Here is a 26598-nt window from a genome sequence, read left to right as displayed (position 1 = left end):
CTGTTTGAGAGGATGTTACCTCTGTCATGGACTGGAGCAACAAAAGCAAAAGATAAGAACTTCTTAGCTGAACAAGCAAGACATAAACCAAATGTTAGATACTTGCCTTGTTAGGACTGTATCTGTTTTGTCTCGTGTGTAGCAAAATTGTCTATCAGGAAAGCATACTGCAAAAAATAGCTCTACCTGAGGAGAAGCCATGCTAAGCAAACTCATCAGGCACCAGAACACTGCAAAGGACAAATCTGGTGGGGAAGTACCAGGGCTGTGATTCGTCTCACCTAATGTCTGAGCAGTCATTTAGCATCCCTCACAGTTAGGCACATTGAGAACAAGCATAATTACACCATCCTTTTCACTATCTACAGAGGAAGTCTAGAAAGCTGGCTTAGATGTAGACACCTACACCACAAATGCCTAAATTTGGACAGACTACTCTCGCCCGCATGTCTGCTTCTTGGAGATCCAGGACCTAGCTGAAAGACCAGATTTTCCAGCTTTTAGTCTGGTTGTCAAAAAAACCACAGCTTTGATATCGGTAATTTTCAGGACTCTGCTGATCCTTAATTTCTGACCCATAACTTGCATGCACAAGTCTGGTGAATTTAACCCTCCAGACAACAGACTTTTCTTGACTTCGCTCTTCTAGGCCTTTTTCAAATAAACCACAGCTTGAAAAATGCACTGCTCTATACAGAAGTAATTTGAGATTTCAAAGTGCCCAGCATTAAAGCATCTCCCTCTAAGTCTGTAGTAGAAAATGGTCTGTCTTGAAGTTCCTAACCCTAAATTTCTAAAATAAAAATCAGGATAAAACTTTCACATAATTTTTTTCTTCGGGTAGTGTTCTGTCATGACATTACCGCATCCATCTCTGATATCCATGACAGGTAATGTTACGGGCAATTATATTCAGTATTCATTTAGTCTCACAAGCACTTATTCAAAAGGATACATCCATAAGAGAAATGATATTTCGGCATGAAATGAGACTTAAGTTCTTGAATTTGATGTTCTTTGCTGAAAAAGGACAATAATAAGAAAGAAGTCATTGCGCAAATCTGTCTTTTATAAACTGGAAGTAGAAAATAGGATTTCACAAGCAGAGATAGCTGACCCTTAGCCCTCATTGTGGAAGGACCTGTGCACTGGAAGATGAATACAGCCCTCACTATAGAGAAGTCACAGTCCAGACAGAAGAGGTATTTACTGAAGACGTGACAGGAAATACTGTCCTTGTTTTGTACATGAGGAGATGAGGTTCAGAGAGCGATAGGTTTCCCGTTGCACAAAGGGCCTGTAGCAGGGTCATGAACTACGTCCGGGTGTTACAAGTCCCAGCCCAGTGCCTGCCTCTCCACAGCAGAGCAGTAGTGCAAGGGAGAGCTGGCCTCACTGAGCAGACATGGATCGCGTGGCAGGCAGGGCAAGCTCGTGGTTAGATCACAGACCAGATGTTTTCCTGGCTCTGCCCTGGCAGGCTGGAGGACACCAGGCAGGAGTCGTAACACAGCCTTTATTTTTCCATCTGTAAGTGAATTTAATGGCAGCTTTTATATAGTTCTTTACAGCCTGTAACTTAGAGATTATCAGCACTTACTTTTCTTTAATACAGCATTCAGAACATATTCGAGTTCTTCTGCAGATATCTCCATGTCCTAAAGTAAAAAAAAAAAGTGCAGCATCTGTTACTTGAATGTTTCTGTAATCAGACATATCAACACCATCAGAAAACACAAACATCACCCATCTGTACTTTATTGCAACTCAGGAAAAGAGAACCATACAAAAGCCAGAAAAGGCTGAAAACTAAAGGGCTGGCAAAATACAGGAGTGCTGCTGTGCATAAGGCTGTCTGAAGGAGATCTCAAGTGGGAACCATTGATTCAAAGAAAAATAAACTGCAGCTGGACACTGAACCAGGTAGGCTGCCTCAGAGCTTGAGTTCTAGCTTTGGTCCTCCTGCTTGCTCACCAGACACTGCACCCTTCTCCATCTAGACATAAGGCATGGTGACATCTGGTGCCCAAACAACACACTACAACTAAGCATACTTCTCCCAAAATAGGTCATTTTCATTTCACCTGGCCCTGGGTGGGAGCCGAAGTGTCTCCCCTCTTGCTACATCTTGCTATGACCCACAAGGCTTTTGCACTCACCTTTCCTGAAATATGCTCAAACAGTGCCCGGAACTGCTTTTCTTCTTCAGTTTCTTGTGGGCTTGGGGTTGGGTTTAGAGGCTGCAACATCAACCACACAAGTCATTATAAGGAATGTAAAACATGACATTTCTCCTGCACATAGCCCCTCTGTGCATCAGGGGACCATAGTACATCTTAAAATAAGGGTACACATGCTCCTGAACTAGACCTGAGCTACCACAACCATCTAGCTGCCCAAGGGGAGTCTCATCCCCTCATTTCCTTCGCCTGGGCAATTGCGTAGTGTGCCATTGCCTTGGCTATGTCAAAACCAAGAGCAACCATCCTGGAAAACACCTCTCCTCTCATCCCACCCCTGTACCACTCTGCTTCCCTGGTCCTTCAACAACCACAGCTCTACTGAGCTCTTTCCAGCAGCATCATCCAGAGACTTCTCACCCTGCTTGAGAGCACCGGCCAGAGGTGGCTGCACCTCGGCATGTTACTCAGCGCCATCCTGAGCCTGGAAGCGCTTTCAGCTGTCTGCCAGCTGAGTGCCTCAGTGCAGTCGCAGGGATGTAGAGACCAGGCTTCAGTCTACACTGATGAGCAGAGAGATGAAATAGCGTAGAGCCACTGCTAAAGTTGGGGTGACCATGTGAATAGAGAGGAGTTCTTGGGCCAAAAAAATGGGGAAAATGAAGGCAACAATGCAGCACGGGAAGCAAAAAAATTGGCCTTTGTTTACCCACGGAAGATACAGCATGGGTACTATTTAGCGTACTATCACCAGACTGGCCCTGGTGATGCTGCTTGGCCACTTACACTTTTTTTGACCATATGTATGTTTCTCGCTTCCTTCTGCTCAAGTTTGGATTCAGCCCCTTCATGATACTGGGACAGGTGAACAGATTTACTTTGCTACTGAACATGGCCCTGAGATCCCAGAAATGGAGACGCACTTATTAGCTCGTCCCTGAAGGAGAGTTTTACTAAAGAGGGACACATGAGATCCTGGCTTAGCTTGTTTCCATGGGAAGGCACACCACAATTAATGGCTTATTTGCAGGGATACACTTAAACAGGAGCTGACTCAGACTCAGCTGCAATTACTGCTCAGCAGGCAGACCAGGCCGTTCAGAAACAAAAAGAATTGAATCATTTCAGTAGGCACACACACGTATCAAGCATCCCCTCCCAAGCTCTGCAGGTATTGATAAGTAAAATAAAGATATTTGCATGAAAAATGAATGCAGGTCTGTGGACATTCTTTTGCCTCTTATTTTTTCCTAATAAATACAATTTTAATAGATGTGAACAGCCATGTGCCTCCCCGGTGCTAACGGGTGTGCTTTCAGCGCGCCCATGGTGGCTGATACCCGCCTCTGGTGCTGGCTGACACCGACTGCCTTGAAGCGGATGCAGAAGCAGAACGATTATGATTTTGATTGTTACAGCTCTTTTACCATATTCAGCAGAACTGACTGTTTCAGTCATATACACAAAGCTGGCAATTGTGTTACATTCCTGTGAAATGAACGTTTTTTAGCCAAAGACAGTAAAAGCACTGTGTGCCAGCTTCTGCTGAGCTATTCTCTTGCTATTTTAACTCTGTAGACTTACCTCAGGGAGATCAATGGCAATGTTTTCATCTAGATCCCTGGAGAAAACAAAACCTTATTTGGAATCTGAAGATATTCAACATCTGCTTGGGGTGGAAGCTTGCTTATTACATTTTCCAGAGGTGAATGATAAAACTGCATTTTTTACTGAACAGGTTAAGTTTAGATAAAATTCATCAGACAATCAGATTTTTTGCACTGTTTAGATTTTGGTATAAGTCCTTAAAAGAGACTTTAAGCAGGACTCAGGGAGGGCACAGCTGTGCATGCTGTCTGCCGAAGAATTAATCTCATTCTTTATTCATTGTGCACACACTTTTTCCTCAATACCCTTTTTTAATATAAAATTGTCATTTGGACAAAGTTTGGGAGGAAACAAACACGAAACAAACACTGCTGGTGTTCCCAAATGGTATCGGGCAGCTAGCGACTCTTCTTTCTTAAGCCTCCAGCAGATTCACCATGGCAAGCCCTATTTCCCCGCCTCTTAAACTCCTCTCCAAAAAAAGTCAGGTTTAGTAAAAATGGGCAAATGCAAAAAAACCATCAGGATATTTCCATGCCAGGGTTCTGCTGTAGGGCTGGGTGCCTGGCAGCCACTGGTCCCACACACAGGCGAGCACCGGAGGGCCTGGGGCTCGCTGCTGACTTACTCAGTGATGGCCTTCTTCTCAGAGAAAATCCTCAGGCAGAAATCTGCCTCCTGGTGCGGCTCAAATGTGGTCGGAACAAGAATATAATCGCCTGGTGGTAGCTTGAATCGGTTAGATACTTCCCTTAAATTAATGTAGGTTTTGCTCCTGGCCTTGGAGGCGTGGTACCTGAAGAAGTCTTTGCCCAAATGTCCGTCTCTGCCCGGGCTCTAGGAGGGGAAACAAAGGCAGTGCTGCACTGGCTGGGGTGTGCTGGGGGGCCATACTTGCCTCTTTCCCAATCACAGAGCCAAACTCTGCCTGGCACAAGCCTCTCCCCCAGCTGTGACCCTGACTTTCATCCCTTCACCCAGGTGCTCACAGCAACCTAGCTCCCACCTCATGGCAAGGACCCGTTACCGGTGGTCCTTTCCTACCCAGAAGGCAGTCTAAGAGGACTCTGGGGCATTGTCTTCCCATTTAAACATTCCCTGCCATTAAATATCACCATCCCAGGTGGGGTGTCACAGAGCAGTGACAACAGATTTGCCAATCCCAACCTCACTCAGGGACAGGCACCCTTGTGTGTGATGTGCCCCAAGAGGCTCGTAAGAAGCAACATCCCCTCTCCAGGAGCCAGGCAGGGGACGACAGAGTCATGGGGCTGAGGAGTCTGTCCTGGAAACCCATGGTCCCACAGGGACTCCTAAATCCTCCTCTGAGAGGACCCCATCCTAACCACGTCAAAATTCTGTGGGGTTTGATGTAACTGAGAAGGTTATTTTAAGAGCAAGGGCCCTAAAAATACATGATGACTGGCAGGGGTACAAACCCAAGGAAAGATGCTAATACTGATAGTGCAGCTACTGCGCTGTAAAAGCAATAGAGTACCTCATAAATAGAGTAGCCAATGGTTAGCATTTCAGCGCCAAACTTCTTGAGTTTACGGCGATCCTTTTGCATCAGTGCTGCTATGAATGTGCAGTCATCTTGTCCATCGTCTTTCTCTCTCAAATGTAGTTTGATTTGTGGATTTGTCCAGAATGTCTCTGCCAATGTAAAGAACACCAGAGAGTTTCTTGCCTCAGAATAATAATACCACCACTACTAGTACTAAAAAAAAAAAAGAAGACAAAAAGACAATTAAGCTGAGGTTTTGCTCAAATTTAGTTTTTCCATTAGCTGTCATGCTTCTTTCCACTAAGCTCTGCAGAAAATAAGCCAAATCCCAAAGTCCTTCATGGAACTAGGTGTAGAAAAGATTTTAGGCCTGGTATTTTATTAAGTTACCCTGGTTGAAATAAAGTTGTCGGCTGGGATTTTTTTAAAAGTACATAGCAACAACAATCCCATAGTGCTAGTGCCAGTCTGGAGTAACACAGTTCAGATCCATGATGCTACTTCAGAGCCACATAAACACCCAGGCTGAGCTGGATTTTTGTCTCATTTTACACTTACCGCTGCAGTTTAAGTGACTTATTTGGAATTAGTCCTGCTCATGTAAATGTAAATGAGAGGCAAATCAGATCCAACGAACTTGAGAGCAAAGAAAGAAGCTCTTTTACTGCAAAGTCTCAAGTGGGACCATATGAACATTTGTCCCTTTGGCTGGTTCCTGCTAGTTGAGACTCAGCTGGGCTGGCCTGCACCCACAATTCTGGCTATGGAATAACAGGAGAGGTGGCCAAGGGTGGATAAAGATTTCAGTGCCTGCTTCTCATTTTCAAAGCAGTATCTATGTACCTAGAAAATTTCTACATCCTCCTGCAGTGGATCCCCGGACCCAGCTCCCCTGGTGGATGGTCACCTCCCACTTGTGGGCAGTGCTGTCTTCCAGGGCATCCGGAGTCAGGTTGCAGATCTCAACTTTATCAAAATGCACTTTGAAGTCTTCAAATTTCATCCTGAGCGAAAGATATGGGAAGGAACAGGCAGTCATGCACTTCAGTGAAGGATGGCCAGCAGAACTACTTACTCTCCAGAGTCCCAGGGCCAGATCACCAGCTCATGTGGATCTGAATATTTTCAGTGACCATGGAGATATTTTGATGTACACCAGGGAGAAGCTAGCTCTCACTCACCGCGGCGTAAAACACAAGCAACCTTATTGTTTGGGTCTGATTCTGACATCTCTTACACCTTTCTATTTACACTATAACTCCATTGATTTTATTCAGTTACAGCTGACTATAAGAAGAAAAGAAGTGACACTGGCACAAAACCTACTGTGGAAGGAATTATTTCACCAACACCATCCTGGCTTTAATGGCTGCATCTCTATTGCTACAGAGCCAACCAAAGGATGGCAGGCATCTGTGCAGGAGCTAAGTCTGGCTACAAATCAGCTGTGTGTTCAATGCCAGCCGCATGACAGCACTACAAGGGACACATGTTGATGGATTAGCCAAGCTGTGGTACGATTAGTCTGTCCGCACTGCAGTTAAAGTCAGATTTGGGCCTCTGCTAAGGTGCCTAGGCTCAAGTTGCTCACCCTCCCCTCCGTTATAGGTGCCTGGGACCTTGTCCTAGCAAAAACATACACCAAACACAAGAGACAAAAAGTGTGTTTGGACTTGAGTAGTGGCTCCAACCTGCCCTTCAAGGTGGTATAGACACTGCTGCCTGCTACTGTGTCACATAGATTGCACCACATATATTTTATACCCAAGGTGGACACATATACATGGCTGTGGGAAGGAGGAAGCAAATGCCACAGTATAGATGTTTTTGAGCTGCTAGGCTGGGCTGGTTGAAACTAGCCTGGTCAGCATGCCAAGAAGCAGATAAGCCATGATTTTATCTAGCAAGTAAAAGGGCAAAAAGATACCAACAGTCCTGCTGGCCAAGGAGCCTGGTGTTCAGGACTGAGCAAACAGCCAAGAGAAGGGACAGCCAGAGCCAGGCACCACTGGGCATGGTGTGCAGCCCTGGGCAAAAGGAACAGAGCAGGGAAGCTGTCTAAGAGACGGCAGCTTGCATGGTGGGCACTGCAAGGACAGGAGGCCCATAAGCTCTAAGACTGAGGGTAACCTTGGTAGGCTGAACTTACCTCTGTAAAAGGGGAGAGGTATTAGGCCTTCCTGTGGGCAATTTAGCATCCATATGTGTCCTCTGCTCTGAATCGCTATCTATAAGAGCCTGTCTCTCTCCATGGACCATAGAAATGAAGTACAGAAATTGATCTCCTTCCTAACACGAACTTCTATAACTATCCTTTTCCTCCAGTAGCTGATGCCTAACAACAAAATGGAGTAGCAGGAGAGCAAAAGCTCTCCAAGACCTCATGTTTATTTGCGGCAGTGGCAGACAGGACCCAGCTAGCCCTCAATGTAGCTCACCAAACACAGCTAGCTCCATTTTTCTGCTGCATGAGAAATAAATGTCTGTGGTGGTATTAATTTATACTTGCTATAGGCCATTTTACAACTCATTTTTAGTGTGGGAAGAAACAGCAGGTTTTGCTTTCCTAGGCTCTGTCCTCTTTCTTGTCAGCTATTCCCATGTATTGCTAGCCCTAGGCACTGCTAATTCTCACTTCGATGCTCAGTACACTAGAGCAGGGGCCGCATAACAAAATCTGTCTCTAAGTGACTCAGTTTCCTGGCCACGCTATGCAATTTTGGGCTCTTCGGAAACGTGCTGCAAAGCACATGAAGGAGTTGCACTTTACAGATCAGATTTGGCTCCTAAGAGGTAAAACATCTGTTCTGACTTTCCTAGGGCTGTCCTGGATTTGTACCGGTGAAGGGAAGAGAAGACTCTGACCCTCTGATTTTAGAAGGGAAGGGACTAGAGTGAGTGAGAAGCTGATTTGTTGGCCAACAGCAGAACGCCTTCTTTGCGTCTAGTAGAAGCATCTGGACAAGACTGATCTGAACTGCTAATATGTAGCCAAAATATCTTTGGGGTAGTTAATGAGGTCAGCAGGCCCTCAGCATGTTACCATGAAGATTTTCTTCAGTCCTCACAAATCCAAAGATCAAAAGGGACAAAAGGTCTTATCAGACCACGTTTCCCACCTTGGCTGCCTTATCCCATGTAGTCCTCTACAGCTGTGCTGCTTTTTTGCATTGACTGAAGACACTCTGATGATATGACACTTATCTTGCTTTAAATGTTCCACAGTTTTTGATCTAATTTCCCTTGCTGCACTACCCTTCCTCCTACCCGTCCTGTTCCACCTAGGATGAAATCTAACACAATACAGGAGAATGAATAGGTATATTTCTTCTTCCTCTTCTTCTCTTTCATTTAACAGAAATGAGCCTGTGTAGGAGAAATGACCATTGCTTTGTGTGCAGTCAAAACATAGAATAAGCTGGGTTCAAAACCTGCAGCACAGTTACAGAAGTTGTTCAGGAGTGCATAGTAGGTTTCCTGGGCTCCCTTTCAGCTTCCAGACACATTAAGAAATGCCGTACAAAGAGCTTGCTGACTGTAAAACTTACTATTAAGTCTATTGCAGTAGAAACTGTTTGTGGTTAACAAGGACAAGAGCCCCATTGCACCTTACATTATTTGCTAAGCCCAAAGATAATGCATGTCATGGAGAACACGTTTTGAACTCTTGAGGACCTAATTACTTTGCTACTCGCTATTTCTAGCAACAAGTTTCAAAGCACCTCATAAAGATTACCCCAGTTTTCCAGGGAGGCAAGCCAAGACACCACCAGGAGTGGTGAATAGACTGGCTGAAGGTCCTCAGCTGCAGAAGCAGGAATATAGCTTCTTCGCCATCTCCTCAGCTAAACTGCATCAGCAAGAACCACAGTAGGTGCAAACCAAAAGTTGGAGAGAAGCAGCTATGTTCATCTGTTTCCTCATCCGACTATTTTAATGTCTGTAGGGATGCATCACATTATTGCTCATGCAAAGTCCATATGTGAAACCTGATGGGGAAACCATCAAGGTGTGGCTTAGAGGGGGCAAAGAGGCAAACACTCCTTAGAGAAATATGCAGAAGTCAAAAGGCATTAGGCAAAATAAGTCTGAGGGACTGGGTGGAGGGTTTAGCTGGTATCAAACTTACCTGACTGGTTTTGGAAGCATTTCTTATCTTCTGCATATGACTTTTGCCCACTTAACCCCTTCAGCAGAAATTTCAGTCCCAATAGCTTTTGTTTCTACTCTGAATGGCTGGGATGCTGGATGAGAAGGACAACATTTGTCTAGGTATGCTCAACCTCATTAATTTTTATTGGCCTTCTGAGGACGTACTTAACTATCAGCTCAGCTCTGTTGGACAGATGACTTTTTCATTAATTTCACTGCTCATTTCATGCCTACTTGCACACTTGTACCTCCATTACACAGTCAGGCTTTAAGTCATGCCCTGTATTGAGAGACTTGCTGGAGTTACTTGGGTTCCAGGTAAAGTCTTTGCCTCCTTTTCATTCACCCCATAAGCTCCAGCTATAGCCAGGTCAAAAGCAGACAAAAAAAAAAAAAAAAAACCACAAAAGCTTTTTGGAAAAACTGGAAATGCCTGACTGCATTTGCAATGTCAATAGCAAAATAATTCAAAATATCCTATGTAAAAATACTTAAGTAATGGATCAGCCACTGGACCTACTTCGCTCCAGAGCTATCGAAGTTTGAGATAAATCATTTTATGTGACTCAACATGCTACATTGTCTATCTCAGATGACTTTTCAGGCCTAAAGTTGAACTTTGGTTTAAGTCGCAGGAAAAATCTGGAATAGTGCCACTGCATACCTCTCTAGATTTACCTCTGTGTAAAAGAGATGAGCATCTGGCCCTAGAAAATATGACCAGACACATTGTCAGTAGTGCACAGCATGGCTGATATAGGCGGGGGATCATGTGCAAGTCAGCCATCTGCTCTGTCTGAGATCGTGAATTTGGCACGAAGAATACTTCACACCTCTAAAGCAATTTCCACCATGCTTTTTTTCCTTTTCATTTCATCTTCTCTTAAAATTTTCTATCATTTCACACATATCTTGGTGTTCTTTTACTTTCTGTAACAAGTAGTATTGCTTCTCAGGACTCCCTTCCCTTGCAGCGTATGCCTAGCATCAACCCTGAAGGCGTTTCAGAGGTGATACAGTGCAATACAATGCTCCCTTCTGTAGAGCCTGCCTTTGTTCATGGGAAGGATTTAAAAGGTGTTACATTCATGGGAGACACACAGTATTTGAAATATGCTAATGCCATTAACTAAGCTGACTTTTAAAATGCTTTTTGTTATTAAAATAGACATGGGCACACATGAAACAAACAGAAAATGAAGTCAGCGTTCTACCTGCCCGCTCCTAGGCAGAAACTGTGCGTTTCCTCACACAGAGACTTCTTCCTTATTGCTCGTTTTGGCCACTTGCACCTTGATTTCTGCCTAGAGCCACACACTTTAAAAACCTGGGGCTTACCAGAACTCTCCATCATCCAGTGCCGCCTGAGAGAGGCGTCTCTGCTCCGATGGGCTGACTGAACGCCACTCCAGAGAGCTGCAAGAAAACAAAACCAAGCTTTACTACAGGTATTTGGCAATTAATTTTCCCTGGCTCAGAACGACCAGCTGGACAGAGCAGCTGGTGGTTGTTCTTCCAGATGTGTGTTATTTGAGCAGCTAACACAAACACAGACGCATTTAAGAGGCTTCCTGAATCCTGCTGTCACTCATGGTCACAGAGGCCCTACTAACATAGCTGGAAGCAGGACCAGGCCAAAGATCCCAAAGCTGCTCGAGCATGGTCCTGTGTGAGTTATTGCTTGCAGTCAGAGTTGAGATTGCTGTCTGGTGTTGGGTTTGGGTATAATAGGGCTATTGGTAAACCTCAAGATTTTGGTAAGTCACACGCCTCCTTAAATCTGTTTTCCACCTGTAGCACCATCTCATCTTTTATGTTTGTCAGTAATTTAGGGCCAGATGTTTCTTCAAAATTGAGTAAATAGGAACCGAATAGACTCCTTCCCCTGTACAGAGAGATTTGCTGGAGTAACTGGGGTTCCAGGTAAAGCCTTTGCCTCCTTTTCATTCACCCCTACAACTCCAGCTGTAGCAGGCCAAAGCCAAACAAAAACCTTCTAAAGCTTTTTGGAAAAACTGGAAATGCCCTACTACATTTCCAATCTGAGGTAATAAACAGGGAGTAGGAGGTACCTTGTGTTGAGGTTTTTCATTCCAGTAACCACTGCGAAATGTTAATACAGATTCCTGTATCGACCTGCGAGCCCCTCTGCATCTTGAGTTCCAGAAAACCTCTAAAGTGCAGAATCAGAGGTCTGCGTTGCAGAGACACCCTTTTCCATAAAAAGCACGAATGGCCAGAGGCCTGTCCTGATCTTAACCTCTCCATTTTTTTTTTGAGATTTAAGCACTCATTATATATGCCAATTATCCACATTTTTCTTTTTCAAGATAACAAAGGATCAGAGCTGATGTGGAAATAGTTCATTTATTTCTGAGTCCTGTTAAGGACAGGGACATTCAAAGTAGTCCTACAGATGACTATGTGTTTCAGCAATTTTAAAGGGCCAGGCAGGTTATGGCTCCTCTCCTCTACGTCTGTGTGAATAAAAAAACCTCAGTAAAGTGAAATAAAAATAAAAAGTCATACATATGTGCAAAAATATATTGAAAAGTGTATGTTGGGGGAGGAACATAGTGTTGTTTTTTACTATATCATTTTTTTCTTTTGCAGTATTTGCACTTTATTTACCTTTCGTATTAAAAACAGACTCTTTCTCAGACCAATCCTGTTGTGGTTTTGGGTCCTTTCACAACTTTGGTGGGCACCACATGGAGAGGGTCTCATTTAATGGTCATATATAACTTGTAAGGTTCCTGCCTATTCCTGATGTGCTTAGAAACCCAGAACAGTAAATGCAACTAGACACTCATAAGCTACTTAGAGGGGGTAATACAGTATCAGTTACCAGCTTATATGCAGTAGACCAAAGTATGGATGTTGTGTTACAAGTACTACAGCAACAGGCTTGCAAAAATAAACAAAAAATCACTCCAAATGTATAATTTTTCCAATCATCGGGAGTGTCTGAAAATTAACTTATTCCATTTATATTAATGCATGATTTTTGATAATGCTAGATTTTGGGGGCTAAACAACCCTGACAGTGTCCCCATAATTGAGTAGCTTTGAAAATACTGAGGGTGACATGTTAGTATGGCAGTAAGACTGTTACGCATGTGCAAACTCTTGATTTGATTTTCTGTGGAACAGCTGGGGTTGCAGGAAGCTAGCTGTGGAGCAGCAGCTGGGATTTGGCCTGTGTGAGGCCAGTGTGTATGGGACAGCACACGCACTTGTCACTCCAAGGCCCGTTCCACTCGACCTGTCCCCAGGGGTTCCTTATCCTTATGAGCTGCACTTGCTGGCCCCGATATCTCACCTGGAGAAGAAGGAAATAGAGAAAATACCAAGAGTCAGTAGGTAGGGAGCAGGACTTCTCCAGCGTGCAGAGGCTGGGCAAGCTGGTGTAAGCTGGGCAAAAGGAGCAGACTGCTACGGGACATGCGGGAGGGAAAGATGGAATTTGGATAACTCCCCCAGGATAACTCCCCCATCACCTGAGGCTGGGGGACACTCCCTTATCTTTTTGACAGGTCTATCCTTGCCCTGCGCTGCTGAACGTACCTCATCAATGCCAGTCACGGAGTAAGCATGGCCCTTTATAAGACCAAAGCGGGTTTTGGCTTCTGACTCGGTAGCACTGCTGATCTGAAATATGGGAAAAAAATGTGAATCTCTCTCTTCAGAGACTGCAAGTGGTGCCAGCTGGTCCCTTGCAAGCATCAGGCCGGAGGTCAGTGGCTAACCAGTAGTATGAACAGGGAACTTGTCTGTCTGCTCAATGCAGACAGTGACGGTGCAATGGTGCCCTTTGAGGAAAGGAAAGGACTTTTTTTTTTTTAGCATTGCTCACTCAGCGGGAAAATAAGGCGGTTCCAGGCTTCTCTGCCCCTGTGATTTTGTATCAACATCATCTACATTTCCAGGCTCTCAATCTTAACTCCCATTCAAATGTCAGCTAAGGGATGAAAAAAGGTGCTCTTAGACTGAGATCAGGGGTTGATACAGTCTCATTTCTTTTAAAAAGACATTGATGGAGCGGTGATGGCAGTGAAGGGTCCCATCAGCCAGCTGAGTATCACACTCTCTCTCTAGTTCAATAAATATTTAATTAGTCTTTGCAAGCAGCAAAGCTTCATCAGAAGAGAAAGGGAAACTCAAATCAGAAAACAGTGAACCCCAAAGTTGAGGGCACAGTCTTGAGTCAAAGAGAGAGCTTGTGGGAAAGCCCTGCTTTTGGTCAGGTGGGCAATGGGTTTGAGACAACAGGTCTCCCTCAGCCCGGCCCAATGTTCAATGATGAGGCTCTTGGGCAGAAGGCAAACGTAAGCCTCTCTCCTTCTCCCCCAGCCTGGGCACTTCCTTTGCCTTTGTGACAAGTGCCCAAAAGGGAAATTAAAAATTTTGTGCTTGGTGGGATTTTTCATTTGCTCTGAAACCTTTTTCTCCAGCTGCTCATTCTGGTGGAGAAACCCTGCACACTTTTGTTTCCGAACTGCCTTTCCCGCTGAGCACAGTCAGCAAGGAACAGCAACAGGGCTTTCACTCTTGCAGTTGAGCAGCTCAGGCATTTTTCACCAGAAAGTCGAGGATGCATGGACGGCTCCTTTTACCCTGGGTCAGACACACTGGCAGAGCAGTGTAAGTAACCTATGCAGGTGCTACCCACCAGCAACCTTTTCTCTGGGAAAGCCGGAGGTTTTAGTCTCTGGAGGGATAAACCCGACATACCCTAAACCCCAGTCCCTGTTTACAAACAAACACACTGATCCTGAAAATTGTCTTGAGTCCCCCAAGTCCCTAAAGGTGTTGTTGCAGAATTCAGGGCTGAAAAAAACCAATTTTTTAGTCTCTGGAACCAGTAAGTCCTCAAAAAGCTATGGCCAATTTTAATGCTAAGTGACCAAATAAGTCAGGAAATAAAGTTCACTCTCACCAAGTGCTCATACTCATGTCATTATTGCCTTAAATATAGTGGCTGTCATCTGCTGAAAAGTGATTAATCTTTTTCTTTTCTTTTAAACAACTGTACTAAGGACTACATTAATATTATATATCAGTTCATTGCTATTATTTGCAGAGTTCAGTGCATATCCATCTACTTGTCATGAATTTAACCAGTCTTTAAATTGTAGGGTTTTTTTAATGCAGAAACCACAAAACTAAACTGAGAAATTCAGACCCATTTCTTACTTACATCAATAGAGCAGCCCACCATTGAGCATCTTTTCAGAGCTTTCTCTAGGATTTCATAGAAATTGTCAGGAGCCTTTTTAACCTCATACATTTCTCCTACGCCCCCAGTGAAATCCTCCATGGCTTCTATTGTACTGCCTCCTTTCAGAGCCTCGTAGCTGCCATTCAGCCTGGAAAACACATGCTGACCATGAGACACGCTTTCAAAACTTTGAAGATACCCATGTTTGAGAGCTTTCTCACACGGGTGGAAAATTGCAGCAATGGCACTCAAGTTAAAAGAGGTACCCCAGAATGTAGCCAGGATATATGGGACGAGTATTGGGATCATTCTGCTTTCCTTGTTAATTGCGTTTTTAATTCATTCATTTCTCCATAGCCTTAAAGCCTGGGGCTTTTCTTTCTTTAGTGCCAGTTGTCAGGTTGGCAAGGACTGAATATCACTGTGTGTCAGTGGCTTGCTACCTGCCAAATCACTTAAAGACAGAGTTAGCCAGAACCGTCAATTGAGGTCTCAGCAGAGACACAAATGGCAGGATTCAGGCTTTGATCCATCTCTAGTGCTATCAGCTAGGTTTGTATCTAATGATGCACTGGAAGCTGGAATAGCTCACAAGAGATAGACATAATGTCTTTAGATCAGGGCAGCAGCAAATGCAAAAAACACTACCACCACCACCAAAAAATACTGGATAGAAGCTGTTCACTTGAATTGTGAATAATGTATGTACAAATTGTGAATAATGTATGTACAAATAGCAAATTATGTATGCACAGTGTGACTTACTTGGCATAGGCTTTCTCTAGTAAGGCACTCCAAAATTCATTGCGTTCAGCTGAGTGCAGGAAAACCAACCGATCTTTGAAGGTGGGTAATCGGTCATCAATCACAACATCCAGCCATTCGTTGTGCTGCCAAAACTGTTTAGAAAGGATGGGGCATGAGTTTGCTGACAGCATGTCACTTCCTGAGCGTAGGACTCTGGTGTCCCAGCACTTCTAATTGTAAGTTAGTGGCAATCATAGGCTTGATTAGAAATCATGTGTAAATCATCCATTCCCACTATACCATGCTAGGCTGCTCTGAAAGAAGGGTAATCTATCTGAAGACTAAAAGCATAGAGCTGTACTGTAGAGCCTTGTTTGGATAACATCACTCATGTAGCTACACAAGTGGTGACCACATGATTCAAGACACCTTTAAGACTCATGGGAGACTTCAGCTTACCAGATGTCTGCTGGAAATACAACACAGCAGAGAGAAAGCAGTCTCGGAGGTTCCTGCAGTGTGTGGAAGATAACTTCCTGACGCAGCTGGTCAGCGAGCCGACCAGGGGGGGTGCCCCGCTGGACCTGCTGTTTACGAACAGAGAAGGCCTGGTGGGCGATGTGGTGGTGGGAGGCTGTCTTGGGCTCAGTGACCATGACATGATAGAGTTTTCGATTCTTGGAGAAGTAAGGAAGGCGGTCAGCAAAACCGCTACCCTGAACTTTAGAAGTGCAGACTTTGGATTATTTAGGAGTCTGGTTAACAGAGTCCCTTGGGAGGGAGTCCTTAAGGGCAAAGGAGTCCAGGAAGGCTGGATGTTATTCAAGAAGGAAGTCTCAAAGGCGCAGGAGCAGGCCGTCCCCACGTGCTGCAAGTCGAGCAGGCGGGGGAGAAGACCGGTCTGGCTGAACAGAGAGCTTTGGCTGGAACTCAGGAAGAAAAGGAGAGCTTACCGCCTTTGGAAGAAGGGGCAGGTGACTCAGGAGGACTACAAGGTTGTTGTGAGGTTATGCAGGGAGAAGATTAGAAAGGCGAAGGCCCAACTAGAACTTAAACTGGCCACCGCCATTAAAGATAACAAAAAATGTTTTTACAAATATATCAGTGACAAAAGGAGGGCCAGGGACAATCTCCATCCTTTGTTGGATGCGGAGGAAAACATCGCCACAAAGGATGAGGAGAAGGCTGAGGTACTTAACGCCTTCTTTGCCTTGGTCTTTAATAGTCAGACTGGCCATCCTCAGGGTTTTCAGGCCCCTGAGCTGGGAGATGGAGATAGGATGCAGAATGAAGCCCCAGTTGCCAAAGAGGTGGCAGTCACCAACCTGCTCCTCCACCTGGATGCTCACAAGTCTACAGGGCCAGACGGAATCCACCCGAGGATACTGAGGGAGCTGGCAGAGGAGCTTGCCAAGCCACTCTCCATCATTTATCAGCAGTCCTGGTCAACCAGGGAGGTCCCAGACGACTGGAAGTTAGCAAATGTGACACCCCTCTACAAGAAGGGTCAGAAGGAGAATCCGGGGAACTACGGGCCTGTCAGCCTGACCTCGGTGCCGGGAAAGGTCATGGAGCAGATCATCTTGAGTGCCATTACGCGGCACGTGCGGGACAACCGGAGGATCAGGCTCAGCCAGCATGGGTTTATGAAAGACAGGTCCTGCTTCACTAACCTGGTCTCCTTCTGTGACAAGGTGACCTGCTTAGTGGATGAGGGGAAGGCTGTGGATGTTGTCTACTTGGACTTTAGTAAGGCCTTTGACACAGTCTCCCACAGCATTCTCCTGGAGAAGCTGGCTGCTCATGGCTTGGATGGGTGCACTCTGCGCTGGGTTAAAAACTGGCTGGACAGCCAAGCCCAGAGAGTGGTGGTGAATGGAGTCAAATCCAGTTGGTGGCCAGTCACAAGTGGTGTTCCCCAGGGCTCAGTGTTGGGGCCGGTCCTGTTCAATATCTTCATTGATGATCTGGATGAGGGGATCGAGTGCACCCTCAGTAAGTCTGCAGATGACACCAAGTTGGGTGGAAGTGTCGATCTGCTGGAGGGTAGGAAGGCCCTACAGAGGGACCTGGACAGGCTGGATCGTTGGGCCGGGGCCAGCTGTATAAGGTTCAACAAGGCTCAGTGCCAGGTCCTGCACTTCAGTCACAACAACCCCATGCAATGCTACAGGCTTGGGGAGGAGTGGCTGGAGAGCTGCCTGGCAGAAAAGGACCGGGGGGGTGTTGGTTGACAGCCGCCTGAACATGAGCCAGCAGTGTGCCCAGGTGGCCAAGAGGGCCAATGGCATCCTGGCCTGTATCAGGAATAGTGTGGCCAGCAGGACCAGGGCCCCTGTACTGGGCACTGGTGAGGCCGCACCTCGAGTACTGCGTTCAGTTTTGGGCCCCTCACTACAAGAAGGACATCGAGGTGCTGGAGCGTGTCCAAAGAAGGGCAACGAAGCTGGTGAAGGGTCTGGAGCACAAGTCTTATGAGGAGCGGCTGAGGGAGCTGGGGTTGTTTAGCCTGGAGAAGAGGAGGCTGAGGGGAGACCTTATTGCTCTCTACAACTACCTGAAAGGAGGTTGTAGTGAGGTGGGGGTCGGTCTTTTCTCCCCAGTAACAAGCAATAGGATGAGAGGAAATGGCCTCAAGCTGTTCCAGGGGAAGTTTAGGTTGGATATTAGGAAAAACTTCTTCACCGAAAGGGCAGTCAGGCACTGGCACAGGCTGCCCAGGGAAGTGGTTGAGTCTCCATCCCTGGAGGTACTTAAAAGATGTGTAGATGTGGTGCTTAGGGACATGGTTTAGTGGTGGACTTGGCAGTGCTAGGTTAACAGTTGGACCTGATGATCTTAAGGGTCTTTTCCAACCTTAACGATTCTATGATGATTCTATGATTCTAAGACACACACGTATTACCGATCCCAGTCTAACTCCTTTAAGGCTTTATATCCTAAGTGGGGCTTGTGGGCCCAGGAAAATGTGAAATGATTTCTAAAGCCATATATCTCTTTACAGAGCAAAAGTGGCTATGCGCATGCCTGTGAGAGGCTGATGTAGCCCTCTAGGTTGTTTCTCAAAACACGAACAACAGTGTAAGCTCAGCAATCCCTGTTTTTCCAATGTCTCCTCTGCAATAACTGGCAACCCCACTGCAAAATAGACCATGACATGTAATGACAGAAATGTGTTCATGCTGTGCCGGATGTTCATCTTACCTGGAAGTGAAATATTCCAGCATAATCTGGCCCAAAATTTTGATCCAGTGGCACCACTCTTGCTAGCGTTTTTTCATTCAGTGTGAGAGAAGCTATGGCTGCTAATAGCCAGCAGTCACCTGTGAATTGAGAAGGAGGAAAAAAACCCCTCATTTTCTTCCCTTCAAGAGGAGAAGAAGGTGGTGTAGGGGCCAGAGGAGATGTTATGACAGTTAGCTGCCACCCCTCTTGAAATCCAAAAGACAGCCCATATGTCCTCAGGAAGCGTGTCCCTGCCTGGCCAGGGCAGACTGTGCTGCAGTTTGGAGGTGCTGGTAGACAAAAGGCTCCCTTGGGCTCACAGTACCCTCATGTGGAGATCCTTCCCTGATCTTGAATCCCTCTGCACCAGGATGGTCCCTGGCACAAATGGGAAGGTGCTACCAAAGATGTGGCTGGAGGCAAGGTGAGCACGGGCGGTACCTCCAGCTTCACTGCTCCCACCAGTTCAGGAGGGACATCATCCCTTCATGTGTGAGGATCTTCCTGCTGCTCCTCACGGAGTGTAGGCATGAATGTGTCCACCCAGGGGGAATCACTCACCAAGATCCCCTTGGCAAATATCAGTTCTTGTGGCTCCTCCAAGGATAAACTTGGGGTCTTTGACAATGTCCTGCGGGAGTGGGAGAGAGACACAGAAATGACTTAGAAAGTGCCAGGAAAATATCACCATCACTCTGAGCTCAGATGTGCAACATGGTGTGTGCCATGAGCTATATTATCCTGCAGCAGTGTAGTCTCCACAAAAAACTAGGTGGGGAATCCTTGCTAATTAATTACAGTGTAGAGCAATTAAAGAATCGACTACCCTCAGTTTTTTGTAATTAGTTGGCTGCTAATGAAAGGCTGGCATTCTTATTCATCTGTAGGCAATTGTTAAAATGTCATAGCATAACCTGGTCTAGAATATCGATGTTAGGCTACAACCCTGGTTAATGGGGGGTTTTTTGTTTGTTTGTTTGTTTTGTTTGTTTTCCCCCAATGGCTGGAAAAACTAAAATTGGCAATTTACCTTTAAATGCACTATTAAGCCTTTTATTTACCTGCACATAATACCTGGAACATGCAGTGTCTGACAACCATTTCCTCCTCAAATAAGCAAACAACAAAGGTAGACTCCAGCCTTGTTTGTTTTAGGGAGTTAATTTTTAGGAGGAGCTAACACTACCCACCCTCGTCTGCTCAGAGGAACTGGTGCTCATGGTGGCATTAAAGCAATTCTCAAGCATTCGTTTGACTGTTTTAGTTCAACTACTAGCACCACAGCTGATAGAAAAATTACAGTGGTAAACCAATAAATGTGGCAGGAATTCCCCTTTCTTCTCCCCTTTCCCATGAACTGTAAATTGAATTTAATTGATTGAACTGAATAGAAAAGGGAGGAGGATGGTATCTAATATATTACTAGAGGACTATGCCTGTAGTTAATCAGTCTGCCCTGCTATGTTATTGCAGACCCTATGGCATGAAGCAGACCCTTCAGAAGAACACATTCTTTGCCTAGAAGGAAACTGAGTTGCTTTTGGTTCGTATCACTGCACTTTGTGAGGCCATCAGGGCAGGATTTTGATAGTTTTGGTCAGCTTCGTGCACTTATTGCTGAAGCATCTGCTGCTGGCCACTACTGGAGCCGGGACATGCTCCCCAACGAACCAGCACTGCTCCTGCGAAGCTCGCCCTGCAGAGGCAATAGTCAGGAGGCAGCTGGTTTGCCTATTTTTTGCTTGCCTTTGCAGGGGAGGAGGTGGCGGCCAGGTTGTGCCTCAGCCACAGGTGCCCCAGGGAGGACGCACCGCAGCAGCACGTCGTGTCCCCGGCGTGCAGAGCAAAGCAAAACCAAACAGCAGCTGCTCCTTACCTGGCCCGCCTGCTTGCTAAATACACTCAGTCTTGTTGGGACTGGGTGTGAACAATAAAAACCACAGCTCATTGCCTTTAGACATAAATATAACAACAGCTGATAAAGTAGCTGATCTTTAATAACATGCCTTGTTTTAACATCATTGCTCCTGGGGAACATAATTCTAATGGCAAGAACTGCATTTAGCCGTTACCAAGAAACTCCATGTGCTAGCAAGGGATGAGATAAAAAAACCTTTTCACTGACATGGGTCTGAACATTAGATTCATGGCTCATTGCTTCTAACACAGCTCTACAACTGACATATGGAAAAATATTTTCAATATCTCCTATGCCTAAAGCAAACAAAATAATAATAAAAAAAAATCAATAAAAAGGAATTGAAAGGATTTTGACTGGACCTGTGCCATGTCCTCTGCTACACAAAAGAAAACCACACTCTATAGTTTTTGAGTGGATGATGCAAAAATAATATGAATTTTAAAAGGATTTTCAGACTGGATGGTATAATAATGTGTATCAGGGCTTTCAGCACGTTACAGGACAAAACCCAGAGCTGGATCTTGCATTCACACACAGTGTACAGTAATTCAAGGATTTGCCTGCACAAGGATATTGCCTAGAAGTAGGGAAGCGCAATCCTCAGAGGGCTGAAACAAGGTGACCCGTGACTCTCCTGCTGCTACCTCAAAGCTGTGTTTCTTTAGACTCAAAAGAAAACAAATTGCATCCCCTGCAGCTCTGTCTCACATTGGTAGGGCGGGTACGTTGAAACCTAAGAAAGGCTGAGGGTGAGGCTGTTTAGGTGGCCTTATTTCTGTGATTACATTTCTCTGCCTGGTTCCAGCATACAGTACCTGTCATACCAGTTGCCAGTGGCTGTTCATATTAGGAGAATTTCCTTCCTACTTCCTCCTGTAGACCATAGACTCATTTGGCATTGGTGAAACACATTTGTCTTTCCTTTTTTTTTTTTTTTTTCATTCTTCAACTTATATGTCTAACTTTCCCAGACACTGAGGTGTTGAATTTATCCCAGCAGTTGAATGTAGATATAAATTAAGAAGGAAAAAAGGGAAGGGAAGGGAAGGGAAGGGAAGGGAAGGGAAGGGAAGGGAAGAGAAGGGAAGGGAAGGGAAGGCAAGGCAAGGCAAGGCAAGGCAAGGCAAGGCAAGGCAAGGCAAGGCAAGGCAAGGCAAGGCGAGGGAAGGCGAGGGAAGGCGAGGCGAGGCAAGGCGAGGGAAGGGAAGGGAAGGTGAGGGAAGGGAAGGAAAAAGGGGAAATAAAATGAGAAAAGGGTCTTCTGTTCTTCAGATTATTCTAAGATTTTGATAAGGTACAGTTTCAAAAGTTTAATTTGTAATGAAAAAGGATTGCTAAACAAAATCGCTAAATATCTTTCTGAATCTTAGAACACTTAAGATTTATGTAGAAAGAGAGATATTCAGCTAGTGCAGATCCATGTAGCTCACCGATTGCAGTGGGAGATTTACAGATTAAGGCTAGCTGAGGGTCTTGTTCACACTGCGTACCAATGTGTATATATGCAGGTATATGCATGTCAAAATAATGAGAAAGCCTTCTCTACTCTCATTACTAAAGATTAAACTCTAACAGGGTATAAATCTGAAGACTAACATTATTTGGCCCTGCAACTACCCACATATATTGTGCTACACTTCATCCAAGCTACTGTAAAATACTGGTAGGAGAGGCAGTAAAAACCAGTCACCGTGAAAAGCAGTTTGAACAGAGACCCTACGCAGAGGCGGTGCTCTTGTGCTCACCCTCTCCGGCACCACAGTTTAGCCAGCTGAGCCGTGGCAACCAACCTGGCACGTGCTCCAGGCCTATATCCCACTTGCAAAGTAAAAAGTGTTAACCTGAAATGGTATTACAGTGCCTCTATTTTGCTGCTGTTCCTGATCGAAACTAGAGGTGAAACCGATTTAGCTTAAATGCTGAGGAGCCTAAGCGGAGCATAACTAAAACCCTGTTCTCACACATCCTCTCAGCCTCCTCTGAGCTTTATTTCCTGCTGTGCAGCTCACAAAAGTTCACCATTTTGCATGGTGGGAATTGGAGCGTAAAGGCAGATCCCATTTTAGGTAACTTACTCCTCCTTGAAATGTTTCCAATTCAGCATACAAAGATCCTGAAGAAGACTGTGACAACTGGACTTACAGGTTGGACTCCATGATCTCAGAGGTCCTTTCCAACCTTAATGATTCTATGAACCACAACAGACAGACTGCTCTCTGCTGTCCCTGGGTATCACGCACAAGGACACACAAGCTCTCAGCTGCTCCTGGTCACATTTTACACCAAAGTTTAACTATTGTGAAGCCCCAAATGGAAAAAAAGACAAACTAGCTCCTAATAGCTGGCCAAAGGAAAACCATTCTTTCTGATTTAGTGTCACAGGCACTTGCATTTTTGATGCCCCACAGCACTCCAGAGCCACCGCACCAAAACATCTCAGCCCCACAGCCCCGTCCTGTGCCTGGGGACAGCTCTGCAGCCCACCTGGGGTTTGGGGCACAGGCAGCAGTGTCTGCAGGGCTGCACTTACCATGTGTAGCGATCTCCTACTTCTTCATAGCTGAAACTTGCCCAGGAGTAACAGCTTTAATTCTGCTCTGCACTACTGATGCTGAGGCATTCGAATGCCTATCATTGTGGATTAAGTTAAGCCAAAATTTAAACCCATCTTTAAGCCTATTTTGTTCTTTTTCTCTCGTGGTATCACTGTCACCAAAGGAAAGTTTTCTACTAAAGGAGAAACTTTCAGACTATGAAGAAAAGAATAGTCAGTCATTAGCAAAGAAATGAAATGCAGACACAAATTTTCTGTGGCTATTAGTTACAGAGTTAGTTGGGGAGAAGAAAGCTGGAGTGGGGAGAAGGAACCTGGAGTGATGTTGGGTTTGTGATCTGAGAGCATGTGACTAGTGAGGCTTCAGGCTCTTGCTGTGTTTTTAATGATTGTTATGCAAGATGCGTTAAGAGATACTCATCAAGCCCTTGGCTACTGCTGAATGGCTCAGTAACCATGGCATGTATTTGTAATCTCTCAGTGTTTCATGATAGAAGCAAGCATGTAAGTGTGAGAGTCTCTAAAAGTTAAAAGGTTTGAATTTTTTACGTTTAACTTTAATTATGAATTTCCTACATTAACGACACTTGATTTTAACACAGTTAGAACATCATCATCATGTATTTTACCCTTAATTTCTTGCATGTCCTCTTATTTTCATCTTAACATTGCTTTTGTTTGGCAATAATGTAAGAGAGAAGGCCGATTACAAGCCTTTTATGCATGTACATAAATATACATGCATAAAGTGTGGCTATACCACAAGCTACATCTAAAAAATGGGGTGAAGCCTTCCAGCCCTCTCATCCCACAGCTTGAGCATTTTGTGGGTGACATCCCGACCCCGCGCCGCTGCCCCTGAGGAGGGACGGGTTCCCCCCGCGCTTCGCCTCCACGTCTCCCTGAACGCGCCGCGCGGTTGGTGCGATCCCAAAGTACAGCAGCATCTGACTCCTGGCAGGATGAAAGGAGAGGAAGGCTCACCCTCCTCTGCACAATGGCATACTCACCGTGGGCCTCTTCCAGATGAAGGGAATAGGTGGCTTTTCGCTGAAGAAGAGCGAGGAGCTGCAGGCGGGGAAGTCGGGGTCCTCGAAGAGGACCCCCCTGCGCAGGCACTCCTCCTTCAGCTCCTTGTAGGCCTTCCCCGAGCTGTGGGTGCCCCGGGCGGCCCCGGGCAGCGCGGGCGGCCTCGGCTTTGAGTCCCGGTAGAGGTAGGGCATGGCTCCCCGCCGCCTGCCAGAGAGAGATCCCAGGGAGCCCAGGCTTAGCAGGCAGTGGGGGCAGAAGGAGCGGGGGAAGAGGAGGAAAAAGAAGAGGGAGCAAAAATACCTCTAGTGCCTTGCGAAGGAAAAGGAGGAGGAAAGGAGCGTGCTGCAGGGAAGCCGGTGGCGTCCTCCAGCCCTCCTCCGTCGCGCCTCCTTGAACTGCAGTGCGAGACTGACCTCCCAGATGCTCCGAACAGCAGCAAAGATGAACGCCCTGAAAGCAAACAGGGAAGGAAAGCGGCTGGCCCTGGCCGCGCCAGCCGCCCAGCCGGGAGCGGGAGTGCCCAGCGGGGAAGGGTGTGCACAGGGGCAGGTGCCACTCTCTGGTAGGCACCGGCCGGGCAAGAGGTTGCCACTGGGCCAGGGATGACTTTGAGGTATGCAGCACGCAGCCAGAGCCCTCCATCATGCGGTGGTGAGCCCTGGGAGGGAAACCAGAGGTTCACAGCAGGGTGTAACCAGTGTTTCTCACAGGTAGGAGGGCAGCTCGGCGTGGCTGGCGGTGGGGCCAGCCCAGCAGGCAGGTGTTGTCCTCATCAGGTGACACGAAGGAGGGAGAGCAAGGCTGAGAGGTGGCCAGCGGCTGGGACACTCTGCCGGGGGGTCTGGCTACAGGGCAAGGGCTGGGTGTGCGCAGGAGGGGTGGTGGTGGCTAGTGGGAAGGGCTCAGAGCAGGACGGGTACAGAGCAGCAGGGCAAACCCAGGGAAAGTGCAAGAAAATGCTACCCTGAGGTGGGATTTTAATGGACCATGCATTGAAGGAGTTCTGTGTGCATTTTAACACGGGATTTTAAAAACAAATATATACGTCATTGCCACTGATTTCCAGGTTTCATCTGTCACTGTGCTTCTTCTGCTACCCAGCCTTTACCTGCAGCATCGTATCTCACATTGGCCAGTAAAACACTGTGCTGGAGAGGACGCCAGTCAGTGCACCATGGATGCTCTGAAGGAATAACGGCAAGGCTCAGAGCCAGACAGGCATGGATATTCCTCTCTGCTTGGAAAGAGAAGGGATGCCACCCCCTTGCAACAAATTACAGTTCCCGTAATACAAAACACAGCCCTGAGTACAAACAGCGCTCACCCTCCCCTTGCTTTAATTGGCCCTTTGGTGGACCAGTCAAGCTCGCTGCCAAGAGATGATTTATGGAGAGCAATTAGGTGAAACAGAAATAGTTCCTTTCTGTTCTGCTATTTTTCACAGCAGTGCTGTGAGGAAAGCTTTCTTTTTCAGAGCATATATTCCCATGTTTATTCCCCATAATTGCATCCATTGTTGATGTCTGCAGACTCCCTGCTGAGACCGAGTTCCCATTGTCCAAATGTACGCATGCTGTCCAAACGTGTGAGAACAGGCAGGCCTGGTGCTCCAAACGTGGCTGTCATTTGACCGAACTTGAGGTCTGTAGAAGAGTCCAAGCTACTCACTTCAGCTTTTTCTACAGTCAGTACAGAAGATCAGCACCTCCAGAAAGCGATTCACTGCATACTCATCCATAAGATCCTGCTGGAGATGACTGTGTCTTTCATTTGCCTGTAGGTGGACCCTCATGGACCAGCTTAGGGTAGATGCCCAGCTATTAAATGGGTATAGTCAAGGGAGAGGGATCCCAGCCAAGGGGCTAAGGCAGGTGAAAGGCCTTTAAGTGCCAACACAAGCCCAGGGACGCGATGTATCCAACATCCTACATTCAGCCAGTGGCAAAACCAGGAACTTTTGCTTTATCCACAACACCTCTGTGTGGGCCAAGGCACGTTCTCATACACCAGACTAACATGCTGACTGGGGAAGGAGATGTTCAGTGTCCTAGACATGCAGCCTCCACACCTGCTACAGCCCAAGGAGAGCAATCCTATAACTTCAGGGAATTTCTGCTGTTCAGAGTTCAGTTGCATACAAAAATGTGTGGGATGAGCTCTATGGGTGCTCATCCTGCTGCAGGGGAATTCATGCAGTTTGTCTCCTATGTGAGCACTCTGGTGTGTAATACGGGATGTTTTCACGCTGCAGCCTTTCTCTCAGAGGGACAGCCTTTGCCTCTTCTCACCCTGCTGCTTCATGTCATGACGCTGCAAGGAAACTTTACATCTCTGAGATCTCAGCCTTGGTGTCAAGAGAGATGGTGCCTGGGGAAGACAGGTGGAAAAAAGAGGAATGAGCAGAAAATGCTAATAAAATATCTCAGTTCTCATTAAAATACAACACTTTGC

The 26598-nt window shown here is 46.1% G+C and overlaps 1 protein-coding gene across 1 annotated transcript in view; it reads right to left on the bottom strand.

Moving 5' to 3' along the window:
• The window catches only part of CAPN9 (calpain 9), a gene marked incomplete at its 3' end in the record, with an annotated part of 30235 nt that extends 5701 nt beyond the window's left edge, over window positions 1-24534 (bottom strand). The window contains exons 1-16 of the mRNA XM_082305659.1: window positions 24448-24534; window positions 24126-24351; window positions 19202-19271; window positions 18620-18738; window positions 15434-15567; window positions 14648-14816; window positions 13015-13098; window positions 12684-12769; window positions 10786-10863; window positions 6139-6299; window positions 5287-5444; window positions 4417-4625; window positions 3765-3801; window positions 2160-2240; window positions 1601-1658; window positions 956-1020 (exon numbers count right to left, since the gene is read on the bottom strand). Coding sequence (XP_082161785.1) covers window positions 956-1020; window positions 1601-1658; window positions 2160-2240; window positions 3765-3801; window positions 4417-4625; window positions 5287-5444; window positions 6139-6299; window positions 10786-10863; window positions 12684-12769; window positions 13015-13098; window positions 14648-14816; window positions 15434-15567; window positions 18620-18738; window positions 19202-19271; window positions 24126-24338 — 1722 coding nt within the window. The 5' untranslated portion in view covers window positions 24339-24351; window positions 24448-24534. The remainder of the gene's footprint in view (window positions 1-955; window positions 1021-1600; window positions 1659-2159; window positions 2241-3764; window positions 3802-4416; window positions 4626-5286; window positions 5445-6138; window positions 6300-10785; window positions 10864-12683; window positions 12770-13014; window positions 13099-14647; window positions 14817-15433; window positions 15568-18619; window positions 18739-19201; window positions 19272-24125; window positions 24352-24447) is intronic.
• Between the last annotated feature and the right edge of the window lie 2064 nt (window positions 24535-26598).

The sequence above is a fragment of the Platalea leucorodia genome (assembly GCF_965183815.1).
Source record: "Platalea leucorodia genome assembly, chromosome: 3".
NCBI lineage: Eukaryota > Metazoa > Chordata > Aves > Pelecaniformes > Threskiornithidae > Platalea > Platalea leucorodia.
This window is presented reverse-complemented; position numbering and strand designations above follow the sequence as displayed.